Source organism: Ambystoma mexicanum, chromosome 9, assembly GCF_040938575.1.
Source record: "Ambystoma mexicanum isolate Mex_15411 chromosome 9, UKY_AmexF1_1, whole genome shotgun sequence".
In the NCBI taxonomy this organism is placed as follows: Eukaryota; Metazoa; Chordata; class Amphibia; order Caudata; family Ambystomatidae; genus Ambystoma; species Ambystoma mexicanum.
The window spans coordinates 1,211,478,473-1,211,503,465 of NC_090931.1; the positions used below are offsets into that span (position 1 = coordinate 1,211,478,473).

The 24,993-nt window shown below is 43.1% G+C and overlaps 1 protein-coding gene across 1 annotated transcript in view; it reads left to right on the forward strand.

Annotated features, from left to right (window-relative positions):
• The window catches only part of DARS1 (aspartyl-tRNA synthetase 1), a 985,274-nt gene that overhangs the window by 857,286 nt on the left and 102,995 nt on the right, over positions 1-24,993 (forward strand). The window contains exon 13 of the mRNA XM_069616538.1: positions 16,414-16,560. Coding sequence (XP_069472639.1) covers positions 16,414-16,560 — 147 coding nt within the window. The remainder of the gene's footprint in view (positions 1-16,413; positions 16,561-24,993) is intronic.

Sequence of the window (24,993 nt, forward strand, 5' to 3'; positions counted from 1 at the left end):
CCACACACAGGAGTCCTCTAATCAGGAGGTAAGCTAAATCAGTGACTTGCACTTTTAAGATAATACAGCAGAATAAAGCATGCGTTGACATACCGTGCTCTGCTATTCTTACACGTATCCATTTCCATTATTCAGAACTCTGAAACTGGCCAGTAGAGACAGCTAGAGCTACAATTGAAATTGAGAACCCAGATGACCCACACGAGCATAGCATCATCTGCTTTTACAATTCGGGGACAGCTTACCTCCTGAGGTAAGCAGGCAATACAATTGATTCGTGATTAATAAAATAACTCAAATATACATGACATACGGAACATCACATTGGGCGCATTGTTTTAATTGTATAGATCCTGATGACAGAATAGATTGGGCTACAACCCTGAAAACGACATATTTCTTAATAAAAACAGTCCAAGAGTAAAGCACAGACGAACCTGAATCTATTCAGCCCTCCAGCAGGTAGGTTTTTAGAGTTATGAAAGGAGCATACTTCAAGCTCACCTATAATATTTCGCTCTAAATCAATACATACCTTATCTTCATCCCTCAGGCCACAGCGCCACGAGGAGTGTGCAATTTTGAGCCAATTAATTTAGTTCCACCAATACCCATGTCTGGTGTCACCAAGGGGCGCCCATGAAAGGTAGGGTACCATAATCTAATGTTTGTTAACTATGGATTATAACTAACTATGACAGGACCTTGGTTAACAAAAACCTTTTTCTTACCTCTTACTATGCAGATTTTGCCGAACGAAGTAGAAGAAACCATACATACTATGAAAACTAGATAAGTTATTGCTCCTGAAGAAGGGAACTAGGTTCCCGAAATGCGTAGAGCTCATTGTTTAATATGTGCGATGTCAAATGTATAGACATATATGCAACAGACAATATGTACTGAATATTGTCAAAATTATTTGTCTGAAATTTGAATCTTTTTTTTGCGTTTTGATCTTTGAAATCTAATGTATATATTTGTGTCCATGAAACTTTATGAAGACAATTTATAATGAAAATTGAGCAAAAGACTACATGGTAATTACTTCAGTATTAACGTTATAAATGGTGGGTCCACTTGCCAACAATTGCACTCTGTAAACACAGGCAGAAGCCCATAGTAATTTGAATTTAACTGTTTGTTGTTTGACAAAACCTAGACAGTGCAGGGGACGCAAGCGTTCCACAGTCCGTGGACACCGCTTCTCTTTGTTTCCTTTATTTTTTTGCCATTACTTGCATGGTTGCTTGATGTCAGCCCTTCTTCTACCGTCCTGGTAGGAGTGGGGGGGACCGTGTGAGTGTTTTGCCTTTGGCAGGAACCCTTGGGTGTCCCCACCCAGGCTTCGGTGTTTCTGGGCAGGCAGGAAGTGGGGGAGAAGTTTTTCACTTCCATGCCATTTGTCTGCCTGAGTGCCTGAAAGGAACCAGCTCCCACTGGGGGGTCTGGCTGTCCTGATTGGACAGCCACCTTCCCCTTTCTATAAATTGCTGAGAGAGATTGCAGAGGAGTATGTGCTGAGACTGTATAAAAGGTGAGGCTTCCTGAGGTGACATGCAAGGCAATCACTTGAGACTGAAGTTACCGAAAAAGACGACGACCAGAGATGCCTGCAGACCCTTTGCAACACCGTTCACATCGCTTCAGACCACTGCTGTCCTGACCCGTTTTCTGTGCAACAGAGGAACTCCAAAGAGGATGATTCCTTCCCTTTGACTGGTGGGAACAACCAGTCCCAAACTAACTTTAATCTGAGCCATCTCCTGAGGTGCTGTGCCTCTACAGAGCTGTGGAACCCCAATACCAGGAGACCTCTGACCCAATTGAAGTGCATCATTGTGGAAAGGCCAAATTCATCCAGGTTTTTGCTGAACTCCAGTTGAATCTCCAGAGACCCAATCTGACCCGTCCAAGTCCCCCTCAACAGAGTGTTGGACTTCAGGAACCGAAGACGTTTGGCCGGGTCGAACCGCGTCCTTTGTTGGTCCTGCAGATAAGGTGCCAAAACCACAGAGTGACCAGGGAAAGCTGTACCATAGATCCTTCCTCGAGACTGCTGCTGAGAGAACGGTCCATTGTCCTGCCTTTCATCATCAGAACAAGGAATCCGGAGGTCGGTTCCAGCGCTGCCACATCGAGGAGAATGAAGCCACAATCTTTTCTTCAAACCTAAGGTACTGCGGGGTTGTTTACCTTGATCCGTGAAGTCACTCCAGAGCGTTGGAGGGCACATTGAGGTGTCCAGAGTACCCCCTATTACCTCGAACCCATGCTGCTGCTTGTGTCCCCTTAGTGAGTCCTTAACAGGGTCTCCAACGTTGGTTTAATATTGCTACATCTTACAGACTAGAGACTCTAAAGTATCCACAGGAACTTTTCGTATTCTGCCGCTTGTCAAGACTTTAAGCACTCTGTGAACTGCCTTTAGCTAGGGTTGCGTTCTGGAACTTCAAATACCTGCTGTGCGTAGAAACTGCCTATAGAACCTTCAGCCTTACTAGTATAACACAAACCAACTATTTGCCTTCCCAAAAGTCACGATCTTATATGTGTATGCAGAGTAAATGTCTTAACTGTATTTCGGCTAAGATTTGTGAGTGCGCGTTATTACCGACAATACGATAGAACTGTCATTACTGTCAAAAGCTGTAACAAATGTAACCGCGAGCAACTACAAACTAAGCAGTGGCCTTTGAAAAGTATTCTAAAGTGTTTTGGTTTATTTTGCTAAGTAGTTAGAGGTGATTTGTGTGTGTATATATAATACATATTTATTTTAATATACATTTGAGTATGTGTTTCTTTGTGCTTTACTAACTAGGATCAGTGTACTTAGCTACAGCTCAAAATTTCCTCTTATGATGAGCGTGACTGCTCTACCAATCTACCATGGTTCCATGAGTAGTACAGACTGATACTAAGAGTTCGGGGATCTACAAACTATTGGGATCGTTTTGTAAAGTCCTACCTTCCAGAGGACTTTGGGAAAACTTCCCTAGCATGGGTGATACATAATTCAGAGAAAGGGCTGTTAAATTTACAAAAATGACATTATAGTAATAGCTCATACAAATTACAATTTCAAAAACAATTATGAGAAAGTACAACCTATTGTAACATATCTTGTGTTCATTTTGAGAAACCTAGTAACAATTTAAAAAGTAAAAATATAAACCAGATAGCACTTTTTTAAATTAATATTTACTAATTTTGTGCATGTATGCGTGCGTGTGTGTGTTTAAATTGTTTCACATTCTATAATGCTTTGTTTGTGATTTTGATCAGCTGGCACATAAATGTAGTCACTTTATTAATATGCTTTTACATCTGAAAATCTAAAATGTATGAAAAAGTCTAATAGTTTATAAATATGTATTATATATGTTGAACATTTTGATGATTTCAAGATTATTTTTTTTTTTTTAGAAGTGTCTTGAAAATGTATCCAAAATATTAGTTTGTTTAATAATTTTACATGTACATTATTTGCAATTGTATTGATCCTGTACTTGAATTTTGTCACTTTCTGTTTTATTTTTTCTTTAATAGTTTTAGAAATGTAAAAATGTAAATGTAAAAATCTATATTTCAACATGTTTCAATTTTCTACACATCCAATTGTTTTCAGATGTTCACATTTTTTAGCCCTTCCAATCTCTCTAACTTACTCTGGGATTGAGGATTTCAGGGAGATTTGAGCAAAATTCCAAGGGTCCATGTCTTTTCAAAACGTTAGTGGGTCCCATGAATCTCTTTTAGGCAAGTTAGTGCATGTCACAATATAGGTGCTAAGTTTGTGATATTTTTTTTTATTAATTTATAATTTCCCTACTTCTATATGTGAATATAGGTAGGACTGGCATCGGGGATCCAAGCAGTATCTTAATGGACATTGCAGTCACTCTGTCGCCCTGGCACCAAATGGCTGAAATATTATTCAGATCCAGTCTCCAGTCTCAGGCTGCAAAATTGGCTTACCTTGGCTAGCAGTTTCCTGTACACTTCAAGAAGAAACAAACAAATCACAGGAAGGCCGTCCTTGCTGCCGACTGCTACATCTGTCAGTTTTCCCACACATTCTGCGAGGGAATTGAGATAAAACAGACATGAAATCCACATACACAAAACTAGTCTTGGGGCTCAAAATAAATAGTTTAAACATGTTAAAACATGTAAGGCGACTTGAATCTGACTGGACAATTAGATGTTAGCATGTTAGATGTCTCACAGACAGACTGGAGCCTCTGCAGTCTTCACAAAGCATTCTCAACGAAGACCAAACTCAAACCAGGGTCTCCCCCACCCGGAATGGTAGAAGAAAGACCAAGAAAGGACAAGCACACAAGACATGGCGTTAAAAGAAACCAACCACCGTTTTGGGTCAATGGTGACCCTTCTGTGCATAACTGCAGCTGTGGAGATAGCCTGCGAGTAAAAATGGCACAAATGTCTGTAGAACACGTCCACAGCCACCGGTCATACGTATATGCTTGTTACTGTAACAGAAATGTTACAGGAGCAGTGAGAAAGGGGATACAAGGTAGCCCCTCAGCACTCCACATAGAGTGGTGTGTGCTGATCTCACAAAAGGGAAAGCTAAGAAGGATACAAAGCATCACCCTAAACTTGAGAACAGTTTTCAAGGAAATTAAAAGAATATAAAAAGAGCCTGAAGGGCTCCCAGCAATGCTGCAGAAAATGTGCTGTGTGCTGCAAAAGTGAAACAAGGCTCCATAAAACAAAGTGACACAAAATGACCAGTGTTCCTATGGTCCGAGAAAAAAGAATGAAGGGAAAAGGGCTCCCCTCGTTCAGGAGAACAAGGAAAAAAGTGCTGGTGGTCTCACAGGCAAAGGGGATTTGGCATAAAAATGAAAAATCTCCTTAACACCCAGACCCCAACCCCCTATGAGTTATGGGAATAATCTTTATCAGAGACAGTGTGTGTATATGGCTCTGGGCTGAAACAAAGAAGGTGCTGAAAGGAAGCACTGGTTTAATGCCTATCACTCAAGACAGCACACATCTTAATATTTATGATCCTATGTGTAAAATACCAGTTTTCTGCAAAGAGCAGGCTTTCACCCTTTTAATGGATCTAGTTGCTGAGCTTGTTATCTGGAGCATTGTTTCTCCCTTTACAGCAGCACATGGCTAACAATTGTGTATTTCTTGGTAAATTGTCAGTGTGTCTCTCAAATTGTAAACTTTTGTAAAATTTGTAAATACCAATTGCACAGGGTGCCAAGCTCATTCAAGTTACATTTTCTAACGTACAATTCCATACCAGTACATGATTTATGTAATCCATTCTCAACTTGACCCTGCACTCTGAATTATTTTTCACACCAATTGTTGTAGCTCCTGCTGCACTAAATATTGTGTGTAAAGCAGGGATAAAACTTTGCACTCACCACTAGCCATTGGCTAGTGATAATTTAAGTGATAAATGGTGTGCTGTACTGAAGTGGCGAGTGACTTTTTATGTCGGTCTAGTAACTTGCAACTTGAAATATGTATCCCTGATGTAAAGCCTGCTGTTAAGTCATCATTGCATGAGATGGCACAAAAATAGATCTTTTTTTAAAAATATATATTTTTTAAAAGGCTTTTCTGGAATATTCCAGAAAGATAAAGAGAGAGCATATGTATATCTGACTTCATTTTTTTTCTTCTAGTGGCAAGCATCCTATTTTTATATTTTTTTAAGGTGAAATCTAAATCCATTATTGGTTCGAACTCTGTAATTGTATGTCTAAATGCCAACTTTCACAAACTTAAAATCACCAATGTGCAATCGAGGGAGGTTTTTGTGTCCTGTAATGTGACACCCGCTGCAAGAAATTCATTCATAAATGATAGCAAGTAACATTATTGCCTGGCTAGCAGTTTAATGCTTGAAATGCTGCGCCCTGTATTTTGGAATTCTGGTATGTTTCTCACATCACAGGACAGGGATTCCCATCGTATTATTTGGAAGAGTGGAGTTTGTGGCGGGACTCCCTCTCTCCTGCGCACCCTTTATTTGGTTGTTAGTTGAATTAGACCTGCAGCCAGAGTCATAGTTTGTCAAGGAAACAACTCCGAGGTTCCTACTGTCTAGAAAGATTGTGGGGGGAGTGACAAACTTTTGGACTGGAAAGGCGCTGGTTGGGTTTGATAGTCCAGTATTTGTTTGTAGGTAGTTTGCACAAAAAAATAGATGGTCCAGGTTGTTGGTGTGTTAAACATGAGATTTATAGGTTTATTCCTTGTTATAATCAGCACCAATGAAAGACATCATTGGATGTAAATGTAATATTCATAACATGATGATATGTTACACAGCCGACGCGCGTTTCAACCTAAGTCTTTTTCAAGGCCAATTGGGTTTGGTGGTTGAGTTTTCAGGTGGAATGGGCTGGTCCTCCCAAGTGTGGGTGCCAGAGGGCTGAATAGCCGTACTTGGCCGGGTTCGGCAATGCTGTTGTGTGGAGTCGCGATCCACGACTCCACACAACAGCATTGCCGAACCCGGCCAAGTACGGCTATTCAGCCCTCTGGCACCCACACTTGGGAGGACCAGCCCATTCCACCTGAAAACTCAACCACCAAACCCAATTGGCCTTGAAAAAGACTTAGGTTGAAACGCGCGTCGGCTGTGTAACATATCATCATGTTATGAATATTACATTTACATCCAATGATGTCTTTCATTGGTGCTGATTATAACAAGGAATAAACCTATAAATCTCATGTTTAACACACCAACAACCTGGACCATCTATTTTTTTGTGCAAACTACCTACAAACAAATACTGGACTATCAAACCCAACCAGCGCCTTTCCAGTCCAAAAGTTTGTCACTCCCCCCACAATCTTCCCATCGTATTAGTGTGATCCCTTCATGGTATAATCCATGGATACCTAAAGCTGCAATGCTCCTACATTAACTGAATAAGTGTGTTTCTGTGAGGGTTGATTTTGGAGGAAGGCGTAATAGAACATGTTCTCCTGAACTCTGTATCAGTATATGGCTGTTGTTTTCAGTAAAAGTATAGTTATATCAAAATCCATATAAAAACAGCTCATATCTGTCATTTCGCTAAAAGCAGATTGTGTGTGTGTTTTTATTTGAAGATTCAGCACCCATTTTCAGGGAATATATGATAAAGGCATGGGGTTTCGTGAAGGGCTTGGAACTATACAACAGGGGCTACATTTTCATTAAATTATCCAGTTACTAGCAAGTAGCTGGTTGGGCATAGTGTTGGTCTCTAAAACGTTTATGGATCCATCTAGTTTCTTTGCGTGAAAACGTTTTGAACTAATGCTTTTAGAAGGTATCTATGTCATTTCCTCGCAGGGATTTAACCGCATTTTACTGCACTAAAATGTGGGTGGAGTGGAGACCCACCCCTCCCTGTTCTGAATACCTAATTGCCACTACACTGTAAGCATTTGAGGTCAAATGCGGTAAATAAACTTATGTGAAACAGGATTCAATTAAAGTGGCTGGAGGAAAAGAGGACAAGGACGACCTGCAGTTATGGTAATATCTGTAACAGAAACAAGTTCTTCCTCTCGGTAATTGATATATAGATTAAATAACAGAGGTGCAAGAACACACCCCTGTCACGCACCTCTTACATTGAAAGGTAGTAGAAAGCTATCCCGCTGGGCGGTATCTAACACACACCTTCAAATCAGTGGGTAGCTCCTTGAGAATACTGGATAAATTCCCTGTGAGACCTCTCATGGATAGCATTGCCTACAACTTGCTCCATAGATAACATTGTCCGCAACATTGCATGCAATCGAAGGCTCAAGATAGATCCATAAAGGCCAAAACAAATGGTGATTTGTAACTAACACTATAGTTACTGCTCAGCAATAGCAGATTTAGTCCTTATGAACAGTACTCGGTCCTTCCTGGAAGCCAAACTGAATAGGAAAATGGAAATGCCTTTAAAATCTTTTACAATATGCAGCGTTTCCTTTGGGTGGAAATCGTGCACTCACAGACTGTTCTTACCAGATTCTTTTTAAACGTGCTCCCATTTCACTCATTGATGATGGGACATGCCTGAAGTTATTAGCCAGGGTGCTATTGTGGTAAGAAAACTCCAGAAACCATGCAACATTTTATTTTGTCTTATTCATTCTGAAATTGGGAAACGACATGTGATGACTTAATTGAGAAAGCTTAAATTCACACAATTATGACTGTCCTTTGCGTTCTTACAGATGTTGGCACATCCTTTGACTTGTACACGTATGGAATGTTCTCTTCGGAATGCATCAGGACAAAGGAATTGTTTAGAAAAGGACTAGTTAAGTTTCATTTGTCCATAGTAGGGATGGTGTCAGGTTTTAGTACTAGTTCGTCGTTTTGTTATTCTTCGAGATGCGTTTTTCCGATTTTATGTTTATGCTTCTAAACATATTGTCTGGATTTGGAGGGGACAGTATGCTTTTATGTAATGTTATTTCTGAAATAAAGCCCTGATGGACTGTTTGAGTAGTAAACACATGGATGCAAGGTTGATTCAGATTTAATTGCCACTATTGTCCCCCAAACCTTGCGATCGATACCCTTGCTTTCGGCTATACTTACTGCTAAACAGCAATGAGTCGATCGCTGGTCTTTGTTTTGGAGCAAGCAGAAGGAGGGCACACAAGGGGAATTTCAGTGCCTTGGTTTCACATAACCTTTGAAGTTTGAATGTATCCATTGGAGTCTCTTCGCAAATGTGTGTCGTCTAACGGCACTATTTATTTTTTGCAAAGTACATACAAAGTGTTTTCCCATTTCAGTCCAGTTTTTTAAACATAACGCACGTTCGAGTTTTGATACCCTTTATTGGCGCTAACTGATTTCATTATGCTGTAATGGAAAAATTCAGGAACTTTCTAAGTCACATAGACCTTTATCAGAAGGTAAAAAGCAATAGATTGTTGGTTGTCTGAAGGTCTTTGTGAATTTGAAAGCTTGTGCTACATATGTTCAGTTGTTATAATGAGAGATTACAAAAGTCACACACGTTTAGTTTTAATGTAAAAAGCTTCAGATGCTGCAGAGCTACGGTATAATTGCGATTAATTGACATGTATTTTTTTGTATTTTTCCATTTGACTCGTTTTTTTCTTTCGTATGCTGTTGGGTAGAAACTTGTTTGTCAGCTTTGCACAGCAGGCGTGCCTCTTGAAGCCGTTAGATAAAGGGGCCCTATTTTAATGGCAGGTGGCTTTTCCCAGGCAGTAATGAACTGATGTCTGGGGCAGGGTTTCTGCCTCGAGGGATGGGCTTTTCCCACATGGCACATTTCCAAATTTGTAAAATGCAGTTTAGAGCAGAGCTGAATTTTGTTGTTGGGAATGGGTAGTGAAGAACCAATGAAGTGGCAGGCCTTTGGAAAAGCTCCAGCAGATTTAACAGCTATTTAGTAGTAACTGAAAAGTAAGCCCATTCGAGGTTATTATTTCACGCAGACTTATTTATTATCCTGCCTTACCCAACCCACGGGGGAGGTGTACGTACAGGCACAGCTGGAGCTGTCTTAGCGAGTACACCTTCAAATGCGCACTTTATATTTAAAGCAGACTCATACGGGTTTTGTCTATTAAGTCCTACACCTATGTGAGAAATGTGTTTACGTGTAGTCCTTGAAGTACAATACTTTTCAGCATATAGGATGGACCGGAAATACTTTACTTCTAGTTTCACTTATTGATGCGTTATGTATTTCACTCTTATCCAAAACAAGTTGATAATCTTGCTTTAATGCAATTAGTACCAAACCTTGCCTACACTGTAAGGAGCCTACACTGTAAGGAGCACGGGACATTTCTGCACTCCCCCCACATTAGTTTGCTTATTGGCCATGAACTGTTATCGGGGCATAGGCCTTAACGCTGAGAAATTGCCGCCCCGTGTGTGTCCTTGTTGTAATTGTTAGGAAAGATTGCTCCTTTGGCAACTTTCCCTCCATATTTCTATGGACCCCAAACTTTTGGATTTTGTTTTTGAACCTGTCCTGACTTTCTACAGAGAAGTTAGATCTTCAGTTTCACTTCCCCTACCTTTTACTCATTTGTCACGGGGAAACTGATCAATCCGTCAGACTATCAGTACCGGGAAACTATGCTTCCCTTTTCGTCTTATACGTTTTGTAACCTTTTAACATTGCACACAGCATCTTTTCAGGACAATAGAGATACATTTGTATCGTCCTAATTGTTTACACTTGGGATTTGTGTTTTTTTTATATGTGCCTAAAGACAAGCTATTGGCAGCAGATATATTTGTACCACGTTTCAGTTATTTCTAGTGTGCGCATTCCCGTTTACCCCAACTACGAAACGTGGCTAGTGACCTAAAATGGCCATGCCACAAGATTATTGCTTGTTCGTTGCCCCATAGTGTTTGGCCGTTTTTTCTGCCTCGTCAGGCCAGGAAATCCAATAAAAGGTGCTGCTTTCACCGGCTAGTGATGCCTTGTGTGTTGCTTAGGAAGTGGGTGGGACTGTCTGGTCCCACTCCACATCCGGGGTGCCAGTGAGTCTAGGCATGGGGCATGGATGAAACAGTTGTCCCTGATTGGACAACTACTGGCTTTTTGAATGGTGCAGATCCTTGCCATTGGTGGACTTGGACATGCTTCCAGGCTGGATTTTTGTCGAGAAGAGAACTCCTGCAGTCAAGAATGCCTTGTGGAAGAACAGCTGACTGAAGATGTGAAGAAGACTCCTGAAGAGGCCCAGCATTCATTCCTGTGTCTGGCCCAGGGAAGCCTTATTGCACTACCTGATCTGCGAAGGCTCTATGCAGTGCTTCAACCTGTTCTCGAGGGTTCATCCATCCTAAGCCTTCGGAAGTGTCCCTCGACTACCCACTGGACTGACCAGCTCTCCAGTGGGCTACCTCGCTAGAACCATTCCCTGTTTGCAGCTTGAACTTCGGTGGTCTCCAGCTTGTGGTGTAAGTCACCTTCCTAAAGAATTTCAGCCTCCAAACCTCAAGGGATCCTGCTCTCGAAGGACTTCTACAACCGCGACTGGAAGTGCGCCTGCCATTATCTGTGTGCAGTGGCTGTCGCTAGAACTTGCCTTCCCACATCCTGTGGTCCTGAAGAGGGTTGCATTTCTTCAACGAGAAGTGTTGTTGCACTCTGCTCCTGGGCCCGATTGGAAGAATCCTTGCCCCCGCAGCTTCTGAACACTTCTCCTTGGAACCAACCATAGGAAATCAACCTACAGTTACCCCCTCTCCCCCCCCCACCCCCACACTCCTCTGGGGAAATCAGAGTACGGACGTAAGTAAACTCAAAGCCGCTGTCTCCCTGTGTTCTCCATAAGATAATATTGAGAACAATTCTCTTTGTATCCTTCCATTCCATTGCTTGTTGGTCATCGTACCTGAGCAGTAAAACCTGAAAGATAAGAAAAATTGTACTTGCCTAGTAACTTCTTTACATCTCTTCTTTTGAACTATCGCCTACACAAGTACTTTACCTGCATCAGATACATTCTGAGGAAAAGCATTGTGATTGTTAGGCACAAAGCCCCACTCTTCATAGGGATTGGACTTCTGCTGAAGCTAGGTTATATCACTTGTGGCTAGATCCTATCTTTACTGCATCGCTTTACTTCCCTCCTTTCTTGATTTAAGTAATTGAAAGCATTTTAAGAACCTAAGGTGACTGCAGCTATATTTATTATTGCGAGCTGTGCAATATTATCATCTGCTCGTTTCATTTTTGTGTATGTTTGAGGCCTAGAATAAACACTGTTTTTTTCAAAATAAATTCCTGTCTGCATTGAATTGTGCACTTCAGTGTGGACTCATTGATCCCACTATCACTATCCTGAGAATAGCCTTGACTGCTCTCCATTGCTACCTTGATTGGATTTTGGCTAACCTCTCAGAGATCCCCGGTTTACTATAACTAGGGTGGTGTGAGTGGTCACAAAGGAACCTCGGAACAAGTTAGCCATGATTTTGATTAAAGACTTTTATTGAAAATAAAAGGGATGGGAAAATAACTCTCTGACCCTGCTCTAAGAGTAATTGCCCTACCTAAACCAAAAACAGAGCATCTTTGTGTCCGCATGACCAAAACAAAAACTGTAGCCTGTCCAAAGTTCTATTCTGTTCCTGCCACTAAAAACTAAAACTAAGGTGAAGATGGTAATGTCTTTAACCTTGGGTGGTTTAGAAAAGTGTTCACAAAGGAAGACTAAATGGCTCCAACGCAAAAGTTCAAGGATAAAACGTCCTTGCTCCAGAGGTTGGCTCCCTTACCCTCCCGGGATTTCTCTTTACTCACTGTGTTTTCATAAACATCGATTCCTTGTACCTTTCTAGGCCAGCAACAACACTGGCACACAAACCTCCCCTGGTTTTGTAGTTTTGTCTCTTTAAGGATTTCTGATATATTTTTCTGACAGGATTTTGCTCCTCTTCTCCTGGTTAACACAATCCTTTTCCTAGTCCTGATATTTCTTCTCAGGGCTTCTTTAGATATTGCACATTCTTTGTAACTGTCTGGTCTACTCACCTTGCAGGGCTTCCTGTAATCACACTCTAATAAAACAGTTCACAGTTTCCAGGGCTAATGAATCCCTTCCCCTGGTCTCAACTCTCAACAAAGCACAATTTTGTAATAAGGGTGAGTGTCCCAGACTCACTATTCACCGGACTTTCCTTCCCATCAGGATTTTGCACTTAATTTGTATATGTTCACAAGGCTACGCAGGAACGTCTTCTTCCCCCTGGCCTCTCTCAGGCTTTACTTCCCTTTTTATTTCCTTTGCTTGGTCTACTTCCCTGCCAGGACTTATGGTGTTCTTATTATGTTTCTCATAGCTGGGTTTGGGAACTAACAGGGTTCTCTGTATTATTCACGTTCCCTTTTATGTTCATTTTGGTTTGCGCCTGGTGTCCCAACCCTTCTACTATGGGCACACTGCTGAGCCGTGCTGCTTTTTAGCGTGGCAGCAGCTTTCCCGGTAACCAACATTGTTACAGTGGGGCTCACCAGGTGTAGGCTTCCCTCCCAGGCTTCTCGGCTTCTTCATAGGATTCTCTACGGCTCTCAGGGCTTGGCGGTCCATCAGCAGTCTCCTTTCGCTGAGCTTCCCTGTCACTGTTTCTCTTTGGCTCCCCTTATCTACCCGTTCCTCTTGCCCTTGCCTCCTTTGCAGTTCTTTCCGGGCCTGGGACTTCCAGGGGCACGCCATAAGCCGCTCTACCAACCGGCTTGTGATTTCTTTTGCCAACGCCACTACAGTGTCCCGACCGTTCTCACAGCTTCCAGCCGCAGCTAAGGGCACTCTTCATCTGCTCTCTTTCTCCAGCATGTCGCTCTCAGCCTGACTGCTGCTGCAGCGCTAACACTGCGTCTCCACCTACTTGCTGCAGCTGTCAAATGCTTGCAGGTGTATACGAAGGGGGGGAACCAGCAACACACAGACCAGCAGGGAGGCCTGTGTGGGAGACTAGCATCCGCGTAAGGGAAGCAGAGCTGATGCTCTTCTGCGCTCGCCAGCAGAAGTCCAAGCAGGGCTTGCGGTTAAAGGAACGCCAACGAAAGAAACCGAACAGCGCAGCTGCCAGGAGTGAATGCAAGAGACTGGTGAGTGAAGGGAGAGTGTCACTTGAACTGGGGCGCTCCTGGGGGTGAGAGGGGGAAGCAAGGCAAATGCCAAATGAACAAAACAGCTTGGGAATAATTAAATGAACCAGGAGCCGCGGGTTGGGTGAAAAGTAAGCTGTAAAGCAAATGCTTACAAATGTTGAATACCAAACGGAATGAAACCATTATGGGCAAAGTTGCGATCCGATGTTAAATAAATATGAGAGGCAAGAAGACATTGCCTGTTCGAAAGCAAAGTAAGAAGCAAGAGTGGATGATTGCGAGAGAGCATGACCGCAAGGCGAGAAAAATAAGTAAACTCGCCACAAAGTAAACTTTATGTATGAATACAGTGTGGCCTGGCCCAGGACTGGGCAAGGATATATGACAGTGTGGCAAAGCCAAGAGGCTGACGTGGAGAACCCAAGTGAAGGTGAGACCTTTGCATAAAGCCCAGAGGCTGACGAGGAGAAACCAAGTGAATGGGACCATTCACACAAAGGCAGATGCTGAAGAACCTGTCCAAGAGCCTAGGGTTTCTGGTTGTGTGACCTGTAATGGGTAGACTGTGTGGTCTGACAACTGCTCCTAAACCAGGGAACCCTCGACTGTGAAAGCCAAAGACCCTGTTAAAGCAAACCAAGAAGGAGTAAGCTGATTGAAGTTTTAAGCTTATCACAAAGGGGTATTTTGTTTTGGAGTTGTTTTGAGCATTGAAAGACTGAGACCAAGTGTAAGTTGGCAAGTTGAAGTGTTGGGGAAGGGGACCCTGAGACTTGATTAACTTTAATGCTGTCTTGAGGACGGAGCCCTGTAGGCCCCTTTCTTTGGAACTGTGTTGCCTTGAACTTGGGAAAGGAATCCTGAGGAATTGTGGAACGGTTTTGAATTTGAGAACTGTAATCCTGAAACGTTTGTGGAACGTTCTTGAACTTGGGGAAGAAAAGCTAAAAGGCAAGCTAGGAGCTGGAAGAAGCTTAGAACATTGTTATGATCAACATTTCCTTTATTGTTGCCATCCCTACACACTGTTTAGCTTTAGTTGTGACGGCACAGATGGATAGATTTTAGACATAGGCACACTTTTAAGTTGAACTTATTGACTCACTTTCCTTAGTTTTGTTCAGGCAAGGAAATCCCACCTTAGCAAAGGGCAAGTTAGGCCTTCAACCATCCAGTTAATAAACCATTTTATTTTGAACTTTGAATCTGTTGCCTGTGTTTTGCTTCATGATACCTTCACAAATCCCAGTTATTACACCCAATGCCCCACTCTCCATCACTACAGAGTTGTCAAGTTACAAAACATGAAGGTAATCGGAGACTTTGCACCAATAATTTCAAACCGATAGCTAAAGGAAAATCATTATTTGTTTATTCACATTTTGTTGAGAAAGAATGCTCTTCTTAACGTTTTCTTTGACTGAAACAAAAAAATGCAATGTGCTTGATTGCAGATAGTGTTCTTAATCTGTCTTTTTTTTAAATGTTTAACCGAGATCAATTTGTAGTCCTTGGTTTCTCCTCTGATCAATTTTCTTAAATTGTATACTTTACATTTTCTAGCAGTTTATCAACCGTTAATATTAATTTACATGAATCCTCTCAATGCTTTTAATGGTCCTCAGATACTGTTTCAGTTGAGGCCTCAATCATATGGTCAATCCATCGACTTGATTTTTTGAATAATCCTCAAAAAATCTATTTGATAATTGTTCACTTGTATCCTCTTCATCTGTCCTCAGTAATTCTTAAAATGTTTCTGCTGTTGATTTGTCTTCGAAAGGACCTTATATGAATCCTGTGATGAATCCATTTAATCCTCATGAATCCCCCTTTTAGATCCTTGTAAATTTTGACACATTCACGTGTTTCGTCACTAAATGTGGATCCTCAGGAAGAGATCAATTTTAATTTTTCATGTTTTGCTTTCATCATTTTTAAGAGTGTATTCCTTTGTGTCAGGATCCTTCTTTAAATTGGTTACCCTTCTACTTAGTAGCTCCGATTGGTACTGGATTCAACTGAAAGAAGTATCTGAGGGCCATTCAAAAGCATTAATAGAGTATATTAATGTAAATGAAGGCCAATTGTTGATAAACTGCTAAAACATGTAATGTATATAATTCAAGAAAATTGACCAGAGGAGAAACCAAGGACTACTCATTCTTAAAACCAAAATTGAAAAGGAGAGATTAAGAAAACGTTATTTGAAATCGAGCACATTGAATTCATTTTTTTCGTCAAAAATATTTTCTTAATAGGAACATTCTTTCTTAACAAAATGTAAATAAATAATTATTTTCCTTTAACGATCTGTTTATTGCCGCAAAGTCTCCCAGAATGTTCATAATGGTTAACATTTATATTGGGTAGACATACTTTCATATTGGGATTTGACTTGCGACAAGACCATCTAAACAACTGAAATTTTGCACCAATGGACAATGAATGCATGCAATATTTTTACTTTGTTCAGTTACCACTATTAAACTAATGAGGTAGTTCCAAACTAAGGGGTGAGGCTAACTGGAAACAGCTGGGTCTCAGGATGCAGCTCATGGCAAGGCTGAAAACATGCTTTTCTTTTCAAGTACAGTCCCTAAGGTGGCATTATTCTGACCACCGTTGAATGGAAAGTGCTTGAGAACTCAGGGGTATAACATTGTTTCTTAGGTGAGTAACCTTTTCTTTTTTCTTTGAGGGAGATCCTAGCACTTTGCAGGTGTTTATGCAGTATTTTGCAAGGAAAGGTAAACTAAATGATTATTCTATTTGTTTTTTGGGGGTACAGGTTTCAAACTGAGATCCAGACGGTGGGCAAGCAGTTTCCTTGTGAACCATTCAAATTTTTGGAGCCCACTCTGAGGCTGGAGTATCGTGAAGGTTTGGCCATGCTAAGAGAGGCGGGAGTAGAGATGGGAGATGAAGAGGATCTCAGGTAATGCACACCATCATACAATACATTCCATTGTATCCCCGTCTCCACAGAACAGTAGTGCTTTAGGAATAATGTGTACTTAGAAGAATACACGTCACAGAAAGAGTTCTCTACATCTATAGATTTAATGGTAAGTTAGGCAGGTAGTGTCAGTAAACGCCACCCAAAACACAGTTATGATTTGTGTTAAAATGTGGTGTTGGCTTTTTCAGGCACAGACCAAGCTACCTCCTCAAGTGCTTCTCTTAGCAATGCTTAAAAAACACTCAAAGGCCAAAGGCACGTATGGCTTACAAGCACAGACCAAACTCCTGTGCCACTGTGGATGATTACATTTAACGCCTAACTGGAACTATCTGCCATAAAAATGCCACGATTTAGCTGTCCGATTCATTCATTCCTAAAAAAACAAATATGTTTTGGCTGTCTGGTTTACTATAAACATCAAAGCTTGAGCCCAACATCATAAACACATTTCACCTGCACCATTACATGTTGGGTGCCTTTTGATCTTTAGCCATAGCATGCATCATCACTACAGTCAATATCATTTTCAGAGGACTGAATTCAATGTTCACATATCGAAAAATGGTTGAAGATGCATTACCAATAATGGAGAACCGCCAGGCAAGCTCAGCAGATATGTCCCACATAAATATACACCCATGCTCACTAAGTGGTTGCACGGACATATCACTTGGTGATCAGAATAATGCACCTTTCTCTATTGTCACAGCTGTTGGATCAACTGACAACTCAGGACTCGAGCAAAGTTCAAAGATGTTTATTGTACAACACAAACGGGCCCATGACTTGGGAGGGATTGACTAACTGACAAAGATCTATTAAAAAAAGATGAAATTCCAGATTGATGAGGACCATAGGTTGTCCCTTCACATGGCTTGACAGAACAGCTCCACGGAGCAAGTATTTTTTTACGCGGGAGCATCTCCGCTGAATGAGGTTTTAAGAGGTGCATCCATCATATTTCCTCTTATCGCTCTGCCCATTGTTGTTTCCGCCTGTCTCTGCCAAAACAGTGTTAGGAAAGATTTCTCTTTTGGCAACTTTCGCTCCATAGTTTCTATGGACCCGCAATCTGTTTGGTTTTGAGCCTGTTCTGTCTTTTCGAGGACAAGTAAAGCCTTCAGCTTCACTTCCCCAGCCCCTTTCTAATTTATTATGGGGAAACTGATCAGTCTTTCAGACTATCAGTACTGGGAAACTGTTTCCCTTTGTGTATTTTATTTTGTGTAGCCTTTTAACATTGCACACAGCATTTTACAATGCAGTGCAGTGGGGATACCTTTGTGTATCACCCTAGCTTTTTACACTTGGGATTTTTGGTTACTTTTATATGTGCCTAAAGACAAACTGGTATCAGCAATTACATTTTTACAATTTGTGTGTTATTTCTAGTGTGCGCATTTGCATTTAGCATATAGCACTAAACGTGGCGAATGCCCTAAAATGGCCACGCCACAAGATTTTCACTTGTTCTTTGGCCCTATTTTTCTTTGGCCTTCTTCCTGCCTTGCCAGGTCAGGAAATCTCATAGGTAATTCACTTGCCTGGGAAATCTGCATCATTCACTAGCTAGTGAGGCCTTTGTGCGTTAGACCCAGGAATGGGGTGGGTCGGTCTAGTTCCACTCCACATCTGTGGTGCCAGAAAGTCTGGGTATGGGGCATGAGTGAAGCCAATAGTTGTCCCTGATTGAATGGTGCAGATGCTCGCCATTAGTGGGCTAGGACTTGCTTCCATGCTGGATTTTGATTACGAGGACTCCTGAGGCCATTTCTTCAGATCAGCGTTGGAGCCAGGAATACCTCGTAGAAGAGCAGCTAACTGATGAACTAAAGACTCCTGAAGAGGCTGGCATCCCTTCCTGCGCCTGGCCCGGTGAAGCCCTGTTGGACTACCTGGTCTGCGAAGGCCCTGTGCAGTGCTTCAACCCCTGGACTATTAGGACCAACCAATCGCGATGTGTTCTCGAGGGTCCAGCTGTCCTGAGCTTTCGGAAGTGTCCCTTGACCACCCAGTGGACTGTCCAGCTCTCCAGTGGGCTATCTCGGTAGAACCGTTGCCGTTCTGCGTTTGCAGCTGGAACTTTGGTGGTCGCCAACTTGTGGTGTAAGTCAATAGACACTATCTGCATACATGGGGAATTTAAGAAGAAAATTTCATTTAACCATGGGACACAAAACAATCTTGAAAATATCTACGAACATCTGGCTCAAGATAATGCTAGTTACGGAAGATTTGAAAGATGATCATAACCAACATGCCCCATCTTGGTCACGGACAAGAATAAGATCGTAATCAACCTTGATTGGAGGAGAAGGTATACGTGGAGGCAAGCCTCCAATGTGGGTATGTCGGTTCGAGACAGAGCTACGTGTCACAGCACAGCTGGCTGTGGCGCAGGCCTTCAGTGGAGAAGGAGAGAGATGCCTCCGAACAGGCGATGAGCCTTGCAACCGCAGTGAGACCAGGACTGACCAAATCTGGTTCCCACTGCAGGCGTGACCACGCTGAGGATGTGGTGGGCCCAGAGCCCAAGGAAGAATACCAAGTACAGATGCGAGAGAGGTACGAGTCCTCCGCTCACGGCACCCAAATAGACAAGCAAAGAGAAATCGAGATAAGTGAGGAGAAAGACACCGCAAATGAGTCGAAGCCGCCTCACCAAAGCAAGCCGCACGTCAGAGAAGGAACATGGGTTGCTCATGCTGGAGGGGATCAGAGAAGCCCGAGAGGACAAGGGGGAAAAGGAAGAATTGCCCCAATCTCAGATCAAGGACACAAAGGGCCCAGAGAAAGAGACATAGTACCTTAAACATAAGGATTGTGAGGGGGCAGGAGACCGAGATATAATAAGGAGCCAAACAGCGTACAGACACTACGCTGTTTGGCTCCTTATTATATCTCGGAAAACTAATGGAAGATTAGCTGGTAAGGGGTTATCAGCACCCCAGGGAAATGAGTAAGACTGGGAGAGCCACTAGCACCAGCAGGGCTCAAAGGGATAAATATAGAACAAATGAGAGGTCAGAAGACCCAAGTTTTATAACCAGCCAAACGGTGTACAGACACTATCCAGCACCAAGGAATGAGTATCTGATAGTGTAACCAACAACCCTTGGGAATAACTAAGACTGTAAAACTGAGGGGGGGCACCAGAGGAGAACAAGGAGATACATATAGAACAAAACAAAGAACCCAAGGCAACCAAAATGTGAATACAGAGAAAAGAGGCCCAGTCACGTGGTGAAAAGGGATTAGGAGATAGCCCTCCATCTACACAAATTCAGATGTTCAATATTTTCAGGAACTTGACTTAGTCCTTTTTTTTTGGAGAGCCTTTTCCTGCATTTGTATGAAAAGGACAGAAAATGATATCCAGCACACCCAGTAGAGGTCAAATTACATTACTCTGAAGGCATGATCTTCTGCTTAGTTGAAGTAACATTTTCTTCAGTGGTAGGATCAGATAGAAGATGGGTTTGGACAGAGGACTTTGTTTATTATTTTGACTATTGATGAGCACCCTTAGTATAGTTTTGTTAGAAGGGAATCCCCTATTAGCAATAGGTATAGAAAGGTGTTTCCCATTTTATTTAAATAAACCGGTTTTAACACAATGGCTTTGGGTCCGAGTCTAGTTATAGGTCAAAGGATCGAAACAAAGGGATCGAATGGTCAAAGGATCGAATCAAAAGGACGGAAAACAAAAGGATCGAAAAATATTTTTTTTTGTACATTTTTTTTTTTGGGGGGAGCAACCCCAGTTTTTGTGGTAAACACTTTTTTTACCTATACGGAAACCCAAAAAAAATAATTAAACAAAATTCGACCCTTTTTGTTTTCGTTCCTATTGCGTCCATCCTTTTGCATTCGATCCTTTTGTAGTCGACCCTTTGACCGGACACCTCAGAGTCCTCCTTCTGGCTCACCAAAGTAGATAGTGATGGGCAAGACCTTCCACCACAAGCCTAGTAACCAGAACCTGCCTGTAGGCTTTACTTATTCCTTGGCGCCTTCCACTCCCTGAGTACTGGCTCTCTTCCCCACAACCCCATTATCTCCCTTCTCTTTGACAGGTCACAACAATCTCCTGCTTAGGGGATCCTCTCTTCCACCTCCTGTCCTTTCTTTTTCACTGGTCACTCTTCCATTAGCTCCTCCCCACGTGGCTAGTGCTTTTACCTCCACCTGTTCCAATCTATTTTTCACCATCTGAGAAACCTAACGGTGTCTCCCTGGCCAGTCCCCGGTGATGTCATCAAAGTGGCCAGGACACAGCCATCGGTATTGGATCCAGTTCCTGGGGGTGGACTAGTGAGGGAGGATCACCTGGATGAGGGGTCCTTGGGGTGTGGGGGCGGGGGCACGGACGGGTGAGATGCAGTACTTAAACATCTTTTCCCCCAGCCTACCACATAGGATATTCCAAAACACACACAAACACTTTCGCACAACACGAAAGACAGCGGACTAACACCAGAGCTGTTTATTTGACATGTCCCAACACAAGGGTCAGGCAACTGACCAAAAACACCTACACCTGACGGCCCTTTCCCTTCCCCCCAGGGATAAAAGGTGGAGCACAAGAGCACAGGACGAGCAAGGCAGACGGCACGACATAAGAGCTATCTCAGCGCAGCAGTTCAAGAGTAGGAGGAAGACGGTGCAGGGTGAAAAGGAGAGAATCGACCTTCCTTTCTGACCAAGGCCCGTGCAACCTCTGCAGAAGGAATAATAAATCAGTGAACAATAGCCAGCGTGTGTTGCAGCAGATGGCAATGGTACGCAAGACCCTCCTCCGCTGATAACCAAGCCAGGTAGAGGCTCTGGTCTCCGGGGTACCGACCTTGACTCGAAGGATAAAGAAAGCAAAGTGGTTTATCACAGCCAATGAGTCGCGAGGAGTATCGATAAGAAACGGAACTGTATTGAACGAAAAGTAGCAAGTGGCTAATTAATCTTTGAGCAAACAAACAACTGTTCGTATTTGGAGAGGGAAACCAGCAGCAGATGAGTTCAGCAATGGCGAGTACCCGGTTGTTGAAACTAAACTAACCAGAAGGCCTTGGAAGAAGGCAAAAAGAGGGTCATGCAGAGGTCTTGCAAAATCCTCTGTACAGTCAAAAGTCTTTGTCCGACAGATGATTGTGAAGTGAATGGGAAATTAATCCTGCTTGGTGAGGTGAATGAATGAACTGTGCATCGCAAAGGTTGGCAAGAGTGAACCTGGTGGAGGGATGCTAACGAGAAGGGGTAGAGCCTAAAGCCGCATAGTGAACTGTTTCATAAAGGTTGGCAAAGAGTGAACCCAGCAGAGGGATGCTACCGAAAAGGGGCAAAGCCTGAAGTCCCTATGAAAAGTGTGTTCAGAGGAGGGAACCCTACTGAGGGGTGTCCGCAGTTAACTGTTTTGAAAAGGTGGCCAGAGTGAACCCAGCAGAGTGAGGCCGACATACAGGGCTGAATCCTGTGCTACTGTTTAAAAAGACATCAAGATTTGTGAAAACAAGTGTCGTAAAACAAGGAGAAGTGAACTGCCGTCCTTGTCATTTGGGATCCAAGCCCGGTCGAGGGAGATCCAGGGGTGAACCATTATCACCCGAAGTTCATTGAGAAAGTTCTGAGCCCGGAAGAGGGGCAGATCCAGAGGTGAAAAAGCATCACCTAACCTGTAAGCAGAAAGGAACTTTTTTGTTAATTTATGGAATACGGCTTATGTGGGGTCGGCGCCCAGAAGAGGGGGAACCAGGGGTGAAGCCATCACCCAAAGCATTCATAGAACAAACTGCATTTGTTTGTTGAGACTATCAGGCCCCAAAGGCAAGAGACTTTTATTGAAAAGAGACTTAGCCATCGAAGAAACTGATAGCTGATATGGAACTGCTGTCTCGTGCTGGGAAAACTCGAGTGTGTGCTGTGCTCCGGAAAACCACCTTGTCCCATGCGCAAAATGTATGGAAGGCAAACCCTGGCAATCACTTCCTGACATATTATTTGAGAACACTTCTTTCTTTATTTGAAACCCTATCCCACACTTATTTTGCATTTAGTGTAAGGATTGGCAATATGTTTTTCTTAGTATAGGCCCTTTTATTTTGACAGGACACAACTAGGACTGCCTTATTTTCATTTGACGGTCGACGCTTGCTCCCATCTTAGATTTAGGCTTAGTTTAGGCGTTTGTCCACCTTGCATTTACTGTTTAATTAACACTCTTGAACTGTGATCACTTGTCTGTCTTTACTGTTGCCACCATGAGTTCCTTAGACGTCGTCCTGGGGAATATCTCCAATATCTTCTGATTTTTCTCCTAACGTCCTCCGACTTGTTTGTCTTTTCCTCCTCTGCCCACCTGGTGTCTCTTCTGACCTTTTTAATTATGTTTCCTTACAGCCTTCACTCTCTCTAGTCTCTCCTCAAGCCTTCCCCTTTACGTCTATAGTTTCTCATCTAACATCCTCCTTGCCAACCTCTTCCTGGTATCACCTTCTGCACCTCCTCTGGGTGTCTCCTTCCATCCTCCTCTCTCCCTCTGTTATCTCCTGCAGCCGCCACTCTTTTTAACTACTCTCTCCACTCTCAATCCACTGCTATGCTCTTTCATCTTAACCACCTCCCTGTTTGCCGCAGTCTCCAGCAACGTTCTCTGCATCTCTTTTGCTAACACCACCATGAAACAGCCCATGCCTTTTATAGTTGCCTAGCCCCTCCTACCACCTTGGGTAGGAATGGGTAGGCCAGCGTATCCCGATTGGTGTGATGAAAGGATCAGAGTGGTAGGATTTGAAACATTTAAACACCTGTTGCTGAAGTGTGTGTCAACTTGGAATAAGCCTATTTTGGGCCCATCAACCATCTTTATATTCCTGTGCGTGCATGAAATGCTGGCAAACAGACTGCCCTCACATAGGTTTATCTTACCTGCCTTTTGCAGGGGACACATCTCTGCTTTTTGCAACTATTTGTTGCAGTCACGTTTCCACACAATCTGCTCCCTGCAAGTCACCAAAAGCTGGGCCCAAAGTGGAGAGTAATGGGGCTGAGGCATTGATTAACCCCAGAGTCCTTTCTAAAGTGGCCATGCACAGAGCCTTCCTGGTCCCTTTGACCACCACATCCCCTATCCCCATGTACAGGCAGAGGACTTTGTCACAAAAGGTAGAAGTATAGTATTTCCCAAAGGGCTCTGAGTGCTTGTGAACCCAGGTACAGCCCAATAGCCCAAAACAGTTATTCATAGCAATGTCCTGGAAATTTTGGCAGCCTGCTGAGCAGATTACGAACCGCTGCTTACCCTGAGAGCAATGTTGCAGTTTAGGTACCAGGGATCAAGAACACAGAATATGAAAGGGGAGAGGAACACACCATGGATGGGGAGGTGCTGCGGCAGGTTCAGGCAGTAACCTGGGCCACCTGATTCCCAGGTGGCGGGCCCTGCGTAGTGTCTGCAGCCTATGGAGCTTGGGGATGCATGTTTGCACTTAATAGCCCTTTAATGCATCAGGGCTGGAGATGAGCACAACAGATCAAACTGCAATACCAGGGAATAAGCCTGAGTAGGTGCTAGGGGTTATCCCATGAGCTTTTCCACTAGCCCACAGCCTGCAGTATAAAAGGAGGATGGGCTCGGGAGTAAGTCTTGCGATGGTCAAGTGCAAAGTAGGGTGACAGTTGTAGGAAAGAGAAGAGAATAGGGAGAAGGTGGTATGTAAGTAAGGGAAAATCAGTAGGGAGCAGTAAGTAAGGAGAGCAGAAGGTTGGAAGGAGGAGGAGAGGGCAGGGAGCGGAAGGCAAATTAGGTGGCAAAGGAGATGGTTGAAGATAAGGTTCCAAGCCGGCAGGGCCACCAGCTTGAGTGGCGGTGGGGGCAGAAGGGGCAAATCTGAGTCAGAGGGCAGAGCCAGGGCTTACTTAGTTCGATTGAGACCCAGATGGTATACATTTCTAAATGTTTGTGCCAAAATTTCCAGTTTTAGGTATGTGTTACAGACAATGCAATTACTTAAGAATAACGATTTTTGGCATGAAAACCCATATCGGGGTGGGGGAGGAAAGTCGAGAGGGGTGTGTGCAGAAAAAGGAGGGGTAAGAAGGGTAACCCCCCATATAGGTTCTGGGGGAAGAGGTTTCATTAGCCCTAAATACATTCATGGAAATGTAGGTCAGTCTTAAGATGGTTAAGGCGGCCACCTACATCAAAACAGATACCAGGGCTTAGCCAGCTAAGAGCCTGCTGATCCAGGGGCCAAAGACTGACTGGGCCCAATCTTGCAGTACCAGCGAGAATAGAGCAGACCAGTGGTGGGCTGGCTGAGAGCCATACACCAGATCTGGTGTGGTTGGTCCCCCAATGACACTACAGAAAACCTGCCCTCAAAGAGAAATTCTGAGAAAAGGAGAGCAAAG